This window comes from Montipora capricornis, chromosome 7, assembly GCF_036669925.1.
Source record: "Montipora capricornis isolate CH-2021 chromosome 7, ASM3666992v2, whole genome shotgun sequence".
NCBI classification, from domain to species: domain Eukaryota; kingdom Metazoa; phylum Cnidaria; class Anthozoa; order Scleractinia; family Acroporidae; genus Montipora; species Montipora capricornis.
The window spans coordinates 18,562,015-18,572,014 of record NC_090889.1 but is presented as its reverse complement, the minus strand read 5'-3'; the positions used below and the strand labels follow the sequence as shown (position 1 = coordinate 18,572,014).

Sequence of the window (10,000 nt, the reverse complement as noted above, 5' to 3'; positions counted from 1 at the left end):
AGCACTTTCTCCTCAGTTATTTCAAGACCCTGAGTGTTGGTCCGGCCGGAGTTGAACTCATGACCTCCGGTGCGCGCCTGTTCTTTTTAGTATAGGAAAAAATATATGACAACTAGGTTTATACCGTTTAACTTTTCCTTCAGAACAATCTCTTGCTGTGTGGACACAAAAGTGGATATCTTCATCTCCATTCTCTGGTTTCAGAGAAAAATGAAAGAGTCGCGAATGAAGGTATTTTACCATGGGTGTATTAGACAAAATGACAGATTAAGAGCGTATGATTATGCAGTGATTGAGGTTCAACTTTGAAAAAACGATTTCATTTTATGCTGGCTCCATTAGACCTAATCGGGTAACTCAATGTTGTACCCAATTCAATTCTCCCGAGATAAAGATTCTTTGTGTGTTGTATTTGTATGACAATGTAACATTCATATTTAAATGATATGGAGATACCTGAAACAAAACGTTTAATTCCCGAAGGATTTGAATTGGGTAGAACATTGAGTTAGCCGATTAGGTTTATCACACTTGCAGTGATTAGAGGCAGTGGTGAAAATTAGTACACTAGATTAATATTTCACTTCAAATGGATTTTTCTGCATAGAAATCGGCCAATCACAACGGCGGATGTAATCCATCAATCCGTCTCGCTACAGTGATTACGGACCTTAAGATCGGAGGACGAGGACGACTACGAATACGAGTTTTCGGTACGGAGCATGCGCATAAGGTTTGGAGGCCGACATTCTTCGAAGTGTGCGTGCCCAGAACGAAAAACTCATACTACAAATCCTTATAAACGGAAAGTCGTTGCACTTAACCTTTTCACTCCCAAGATCCAAATCTTAATTCTCCTTGCTCACTGCCATACATTTTTGTCCATATCTGTTAGGAGAATTTGGTAGTACATAAAGACAGTAGGGACCCTTAGATCAGAGGACGAGGACAACTACGAGTACTAGTTTTCGGTACTGAGCATGCGCGTAAGATTGGAGGCCGACATTTGTTGAAGTGCGCGTGCTCAAAACGGAAAACTTGTAGTCGTCCTCGTCCTCCGATCTCAAGGTCGCTATTGTTGGCAGTGAAAAATGAAACCGTTACATATTGTTGACGATGGTGGAATAAAAATAAAAGGGAGGGGTGAGAAGAGAAGAGAAGAGAAGAAGGAATCTGTTCGTTATACCATTTGGGTAGGGTAATTAGACTTGATAAAGTCATCGTTTGACTGGTAGAGCGATTTTCAAGTGAGTTTCGTAAAACCAAAACCAACGTAATTACTTTGGCCAATCAAAAAGGACGGAGATAATCCAGTAAACCAATCAAAACTCGAATTATTTACACGTAGCCGACACAAAGTGCGGGAAAATGTGCAAGCGCGAACCACGATTGGTTTTGGTTTCACTTCTGATTGGTTGACAAAATGGCGCGAGAACTTTGAACCAATCACTGAATGCAGTAATCATAAAGCAATTGAAAGTAATTATCTAATTACTTTGGACACTCAATTGAAAACTGCTCTTACTATTGTGCTCAAAATTACAAATGTTTTATTATAAAGTAGGTACGCTTGACTTAAGTCATATCATGGCGTGAAAAAGATTTTTAGTCGCAAGGCAACGCCGTGAAGGAAAGCAGTCTTCTTTTGCCCAAACTGAAATATTAACAGAAGAGACAAGATATACATACATAAAAGCCGATTTTTTTTATTATTTCTTGAGCGAAAAGATCATAGCAGTGTTAGTTAAAGTGCTACTATGACCAAAAAATCAATTCTTCTTTTTCTTTGGATTTCAAAACTATGTTCACTAAACACCAAGTGACCCAAGTTTTTAGCCTTGATTTAAAAAAAGACACCTGTTTATTTAAACAATATTTTTTTCATTTAATGGTCTGCCAATACTAACTTTAAAATCTGGAAAGAACTGGATCGAGGAGAAAAGAACGCACGGTCAAAGACTCACTAGTTTAAGAATGCAATGCGTGTATACGCGGATGAATTAATATGTAGCGCGAGAGTTTCGGGCTTTCAATCTCTCAAAGTAATGTTTTGTACATACAATAAACTGCATTTCCTCGCTAAAATTTTGAGCTAGTTAGTAAATGACGTCACTTTTCGTGAAATCTAACCCTCTGAGGTCGAAGTGGTCAGTTTTGAACGTGAGTGATGGCGAACCGTGAAATCCAAAACTTGCACTCAAAGTAAACAGCCTTTGGATAAAAATCAAAGCTCATAATTTTGCCAGCCAGGTGTTAACCGAACACACTTTAAAAATCTGAAGAAAGAAAGAAAGGAAGTGATTTTTTGATCATAGTAGCAAATAAAGGAGTTAAACTTGGCTTTATCCTTGAGCTATCGTGCTATCTGTAGGAAAGTTTTATCAGGCTTGCTTGCAACAAAGATGGCTTCATAGCTGAGTTGAAGAGTATTGCAGTACAATTTCGCGGTTACGATTTCGAATCCCATTGAAGACGGCGGTTGTTCCAGTCTTCTTTGCGGCTGCTTAAGTCTCTTCGTTGAAACTGTGATGCAAGTTGAGTTTAATTATTCCCTTTTTTCAGATGAAAGGATGGTGGGTTCAAAACACCTCCAGCCCAGAGATCACCAAGACGGTGTTAACAGTGTGGATTCTAATGACATTTTAGAGATCTTCTGCAGTGCTAGGTAGTAAGAAGCATTATTTGTTGGGAAGCAATCGATTACCGTGACTTCGTTGTTTACTAGAATTCCTTCAAGGGCACCCAACTAGCAAATCAAACGAAAAGCCTTTGCGAGACATTTTTAGGTTCCTTGTAATGTATAAAGGCTGTCTGACGAGATATTTTCATCACCTACAAGACTTCGATCTGTTCGGATATCTTACCTGAAAGTTAAAGTGTCCGAAAACATTAGGGAATGAGATCTTCAAATTGCAAGCTGAACGTTACCTCTAAGAATTTCCTAGCGAACCGCTTACTCATCCGAAACTTCTAGGTGACCTTTTCGAGTGTCAAAAATTGCAAAAAATATCCTTTCCGAAAACGTAAGGGACTACTATTCCCTGGTTGCTAATCCTTTAGGTGATGTTTTAGTAAGAAATATATAGCTGTTTGGAAATGTATTACCGAAATTCGTAGGACGGTATGAGTCTCCCGAACACATATTTCACTGAAGATTATCGTTGGGTGCCCCTGTTCCTTCGATTCTCGTATTGCTAACAAGATGTGTTTATGTCTAGGGCCTCTAGAATACTTAAAAATGAAACATTTATGACCTTTAGACTATTAGAACAGATGCTAACGACTTCACCACATTGACTCTACATGTCCAACACTAGGAGCTAGGGAAACATCTACTGTCTTTGTTGTCCAACATGGCGCCGCAAACCACCCATTTCGAAACTTTCTTTGGGTACTACTTGCTATTTAGAAATCAAAAAGCTTCATCGATAAAATGAGCACGTTTTTTTTTCTTATGTTATAGCTGCGATGGTGTGATTAAAATTTGGGACAAAGACAAGACCCTTCTTCGTGAAATTATAATGAACGAAACATTAACGGTTGCTTCCTTTCTCAACGATCAAGGTAAGATTTTGTTTTCACAGAGTTGTTCCAGTTGATGTTTCTGAATATTTTCTCTCATCTGGGAATTTTCAGCTGCCGTAGTTTACATCAACAAGTGTCTGGCTCTTAATCAGTGCTAATATCCGGTAGTGCACTTAATAGACCCTTCTACAAAATGGCGGCCGGGAATTCAAATAAGTTGAAATGAAAAACTAATACCGGAAATAGAAAGAACACCTTTACTGTAGTTTCGGCATATCAGGTGTAATATCAGCTGTGAAAATGTAAAAACTAAAAATGTACAGGTGTTTGTATGATTGGTGGGTATGGCGTATACCGCCAGTCATACAAGCGTCTGTAAATTTGTCAAATTTCAACTTACATTTTCTCAGCTGATATTGACACCTAATTCGCTGAAACTTTGCAGGGTTACTAAAGTAAAGGTGCTCTTTCTATTTCTGGTATCGGTTTTTCATTCATTTCAATTTTTAACTCAGTCACATCGGTTGCCACCATTTTGGAGAAGGGTGTATTAGGCGCACGACGAGTGGCCCCTAGATCTTCTCTCCAAAGTCGACATCACTCACGTTTGGGAATACTGTCAAAGGGTTTGACAGTGATGACGCAGTAGTGAGAGCACTCGCCTCCCACCAATGTGGCCCGAGTTCGATTCCCAGATCCGGCGTCATATGTGGGTTGAATTTGTTGGTTCTCTACTCTGCACCGAGAGGTTTTCTCCGGGGTACTCCGGTTTCCCCTCTCCTCCAAAACCAACACTTGAATTGATTCGCGTTAATTGTTAATTTCGGTTTACGGTCTCCCCAATTAGTGCTCTAGCGCTAGAATGACTAGACACTTTAAATACAGTTCCTTTCCTTTCCTGTAACTTCACATTGTGTCCCCAAAACTGCGGTCCTAAAGAAAAGATCAACAGCTGCATTTAAACACACCAAGGCATAACGTTAAAACCCTTACACTTACCATATTGTTGAAAAATGGTAGTAAATGCTTAGACTTAAAGGGAAATTTGATAATTGCATGTAGTCAGTCAGTATGGACGGCAATGCCAACCAATTACAATATCAGTTGGGAGTAAACATTTGCGTGGTCGCAACTATTTACCGATGATCTCATCTTTGATTGTGAGATATGTGAAGATCAGTATTTTATGACTCTTAGAGCGAGCGAATGATCATTGAAGTTGTACAAAATTTAAGCAGTTGCAGAGGAACCCTTAAAAAAGGTAAACCAAGGCTTGAATGGGACTTGAACCCCATGCATGCGAGATTGTGAAAAACGCCTATTTTACAGTCGTTCAATCACCTCGTATCTCGCAGCTTATTATCTTGTTGGTGGCTACATAGCTCAGAGTGTATAGATGCTTTGCAATCATTCTCTATAGACACAGGTAACAATGGTGCAATGCACAATTGCTGGTGGACGAACAGTTTTTCATCTTCAAGGAAACTACCGTTCTGTTTCATAGTATATATGATGCACTGACTCAAACTCCTTTTTAGGGGACATTCTCATTGGATTCAAACAGCACATCTTTATAATTCCAAACGCAAAAGGTAGGGGAAAAACTAAATTACTTTCAATTGGTTTCTCTTTTAACCTTTCAATTTAAATTAAAACCTCCTTTGAAAGGTCAAGAAATTATGCTTTGCGGAAAAGCATAATTATGTTGAATGTAATGTATGCAGAGTACTAATTGCTGTAATCATGACCGACAATCAATATTTGTGCATAATTTCCAATTATTAGTTAATTTATTCTGCAAATTATAATGTTAACCTTCAATTAACAATTAAAAACTGTTTTGTAAGGTCAAAAAGCATGCCTTGCGGAAAAGCATAATTTGTTAAATGAGATGGATGCAGAGTACTATTAATTATATTTATTATAGGCGACAATCAATTCCGATGATTAGTTAATTTATTCTGCATATTTATGCGATTCCACGAGAACTCCTTTGTCCATCGTTTGGGACGCTTGATTTGTATGCGCATGCTCCAGGTTCAAATTAGTCTCATGCAGGCTACTGCCTGTAGTTGTCTTCAGTGAATTTAAAGAGGCTATGTCACGCAAAATGATGCGATTTCATGACACCCAAAATACCCAAAAAATTGCAATAACCGCTTAAAACTGTTGAACAACTTAAAAGAAATTGTGCAAGAGGACCACATTGCTTTTTATCCTGCTCCATTGTAAGATGCGTTAGAGTAAGGAGGTAGGTCAGTTGGCATCTGTCTCGCATTGTTCACTGTGTTGGCTGGCCATGGTCTTCCACCTTTCTCTGTCACTGCATCGGCAAACACTCACGAACCCGCTTTTTCCTGTTAGTGATGTTGTAGTTAACTCCGCCAGGCAGCTTAAGAGCTGACAAAACAACTACAGTATATGCCAAATGAAATGACTTTGGCTTTTTTTCTCATAGTTTACCCCATGAAGGATGGCTTACTGTCTGCTTTTGGAGATGACAATCTGGATGACGATGCATTTGAAACAGGTTTGTTCGTTTCTGTTTTTTTTATATTTGTAAAGATCTGATCATTCACTTTTCTTTGCCTTTGTACATAGTTAATGCATCGAGATGGTTTTTTTCGCGTATTTTTGGTCTTAACCCTGCACAAAACACACCTTTCGAGGAGATAACCAATCAAATGTTTGGATTAAAATTTTGCGCAACTCGTGCGAAGCGAAAACAAAAGATTGTGCAGGGTCACGGTCAATTCAACATCGATTGCCACAACATTGTTCTCGCTTTTGAAGGGTTTAAGGTTTCATAACCACTCCCTCGATTAACTTTGCTTTGCACTCCAAAGTCGCTCCTCATCAATTCCAGTAAATGTGAAGCTAAATTAGTTTTTGCATTGTGAGAAAGCTTGCTCTTGAAATACCTGGTCTTTCCAAACTACCACGTGTGATATGATTGGCCGTTTTGTATGGTGATCCTCGTTTCCAGTGTCTTTCATCTCGCCATACATAATGCAATGTTCCCGGTCCTTGTGGGACTGACGAAAGCGAAAGTGCAGTACTGTGGACCTGGGGAGCATAGATGTTCAGTTCAGAAAGTGACATTTTTTTGGGTCTGTTGTGTGGATCTGAAGTACTTTGGTCTTAAGTACCGATTTCAAAATGCGTAGCTTTTCAGTGATTGTTGTGAATGCCTGTAATAAAAGTAAAAAAATGCTCGTGCTCTCAGCGATATTGTTCGAGAAACAAATGGCACGGGTTCCTCTTTCCTGCATCTTCTTGTTTTCGGGTATCTCTCTCTCGCCGGGCCTCGTTTCTCGAAAGTCCCGGAACTTTTCGGACGTGTTTTGGGTGACAAAACGCCTGATAACGAAAACATGTTAACAGATCAGCTTTTCAGGATAAGCGGATTGTAGTTTTGAAAATTGCTTTTGGGCCCGAAAAGTTTACGGGACCTTCGCGAAACGGGCTCCTGTACCTTTTTCGGGTTTTTTCATTCTCCCTCTCTCCTGTATCTTTTCAGGTTTTTTGGGTCTTTCTCTCTGACTCCTGTATCTTTTCTTTCGTGTCTTTTTATTTTACACCATATAGAAAGGTAGTTTTGACTGATGGTATGTTACGCTGACCAACCTGGCAGTGCAACAAATGTTGAGCAACAGTTTTGCAGAGTTTAGTTAAGACATTACAACACGGTCCCTTGTGTTATTGGTTGCTTATCACTTCCAATTTATTTGTTATTGCTGTTTTCTTGAACAGAATCTGATATCTACGAGGACCCGTCAGTGAGATTTGAAAGCAAGAAGATCCTGCAACCAGACCCCACGAACATGGATAATTACTTGGTAAATTAGTTGCTAGCTTTAAGTGGTAGACATGGACTTACTTTAATTTAATTGTTTTCTCTTGAGACAATTGTAAGTCCCAGGAGAAACTGGAAACAGTGCTTATGCAAAATCTGGGGTGACAAACAAAGAGTATTATGGTATTTTCCGAAGTGGTCTATTACCCAGCTTTGTCTTAACTTTTTGTCTAACAAATTTTATGGGAGGTTTCTACAATAAAAGAATAATGATATTTCGCTATTGAGTGTTATGTTTGTTTCCAAATACCAATTGGTAAAACGTGTTCAATTTTTCACTTGTACTGCGCACACACACACACAAAAAGAAATCTTAAGTTAAGGAAAAAATGTTTTATTGTGCCAGAAACTTAATTTTGTGGATCAAAATTTTGAAGACGCTGTCTCAGTGAAGCAATCGCCATTTGTTACAGGTTCCTTTTCCAAACCTGCAGTTAAAGACATCTTGGTTCATGGAAGGAAGACCACCACCAGACCTTGAGCAACAAAACCAAGAGGAAGAAAAAGAGGTCTGTGTTTTCTCTTCTAAATTGGCCAAAGCTGATTGGGTGCCTTTATCGTAGAGTCCATCGTGTGTCACGATTGGAGGTTCAAATAAGGAGTTTTGGCAATGACAACGACAAATTTAATGGCAACGAGGTGAAACACTTACATACATACAGACTTATTGACTTTCCCCAAGGGGGCTTTTCAAAGACATTATTAACACAAATGTATTCCTATTTACAATTAAAAGATAAAATTTTTTAAAATTGTTAAAATATATAAGTATTAAATTACAGTTCTTTTAGTAATTTGGTCCTCAGGCGATGTTTAAAAACAGTGACTGAATCACACAGTTTAAGAGAATAATCTAAAGAGTTCCATAAATTAACTATTCTATAATAAAAGGTTCTTTGGCCGCTAGCGGTTTTAAAAAGTGGAATGTTCAACAATTGCGAGTTTCTGGTGCTACGACCGCTCACCTCGGCTCGCTTTAAAAATTTTGAAGACAGATATTCAGGGGCGTGGCCCGTCATACATTTAAAGGCCATTGTAGCGCTTTGATAATATAACTGGTTTGCCGCAGGTGGCTTCATGTGGAAAATAGACTCCTGCTGCACTTGCGCAGCGTTCACGTCCGGCATGTATTTTATCACAAAAAAAGGCGTGAAACGAGCAAGTTCCAAGTTACGATGACGTTACGGTTGTTTGAATGTGTAATTTGACCTTGGGAAGGATGATAAACCAGTTGCTTGGCAACGGGTGGAAGGCGAATTGAAAAATCAGAGTCCTGGTCAGGGTGCTGGACCCTCGGGAGTTCTAGTAGCTCAATGGGTAGGGCATCCTACCGGTGTTAAGGAGGTCGTTAATTGTCACGTGCCCATTCGCCGCTGTTGCCAAGAATCTAGGTCATCATCGTGAGCAGCAATATTTGATCCGTCGTTTAAAGCCTTTTGTACCAATCCTGCCATAGGTAGCTTCGCTCATGTATATGTTGTGGTTCTATATATATATTTTTTTTTCGGGTTTAAGATTTTTCAAACCAGTTCAAATTTGATTGTTCTTTGTCTTAAATTCTGATTATCATGATCTGAAAACAAAGGAAAAACCGAAATTGAACTAGCTCGAAAATTTTTTAACCAAATATAAAACTGAGCCATGACATGTACATTGCAGAATTCGAAAAGCTTGGAGTATTCGCAAAATATGTATTATGATATGAAAAATTATTACTTACCGATGTGGTCGTTAAACCTCCCTCTTTTTTGTCTTTTTATTGGAATTTTCATTTCTGTACTTTTCATTCTAGTCAATTAGCTCAATGTCAGACAGCCTTTCTTTCGCGCCAACCGAAGTTTATTTCTCCCCGTCCTCCACACCAAGGAGATTGTCCATGGCTAGTTCAGTTGCGTTGTCCGAGCACCAATCCAGGACAAAATTGTGGGAACTTCCCGAATTTGGTGACTCGCCTGTTTCTTCGCCACCGAGAACTCCGCCACCAGAGCCAGCAATGCCCTCCACCCCTCCCCTGGTAAGGTTACTATGTGAAGACTGTTTTCAAAGGACCGTGAACTTTTTGCTTGCAGGGTGCGTCATGCACTAATCATTGGAGATGGATCCATTTGTAAATAGTTACGCTTGAGATTAATTCATGGACAGTGGATGCTGGATATCACAAAGCTTCTGAATACCATTTGCCACACAACGCACTGCATATGGGATGCTTGCTGTGCAGGCTAGCCCACTAGATTGACGGACCAACCCACTCATGTACACCATTTAGCTAATCGTATTTATATTTTTATTGTATTTGAATAATAATAATCATCATCATCGTCATCATCATCATCATCATCATCATAATTATAATAATCATAATAATCATAATGACAACAACAACAATAATAATGATAACAATAATAGTAATAATTATAATAATAATGATAATGATAATACTAATAATATCTGGCTTGCTACTCGCCCTTTCTCGCGGTCAGAGACTGAATTGCTAAGGGTGCAGCTCAACGGGGTCGGACCGAAGGAGCTGTGCAGCCGGCTAGTCGTTCAGCCACTGAAGACGACCCATGCAGAGCATGGAGCACAGCAGCACAGCCAGATGGAATAAGTTGTAAGCTG

The 10,000-nt window shown here is 39.2% G+C and overlaps 1 protein-coding gene across 1 annotated transcript in view; it reads left to right on the top strand.

Annotated features, from left to right (window-relative positions):
- Positions 1–10,000, top strand: part of LOC138056357 (uncharacterized) — a 168,545-nt gene that overhangs the window by 123,913 nt on the left and 34,632 nt on the right. The window contains 8 exon segments of the mRNA XM_068902140.1: positions 144–231; positions 2,563–2,665; positions 3,464–3,564; positions 5,064–5,117; positions 5,984–6,055; positions 7,279–7,364; positions 7,795–7,890; positions 9,174–9,395. Of these exon segments, the coding sequence (XP_068758241.1) occupies positions 144–231; positions 2,563–2,665; positions 3,464–3,564; positions 5,064–5,117; positions 5,984–6,055; positions 7,279–7,364; positions 7,795–7,890; positions 9,174–9,395 (822 nt within the window).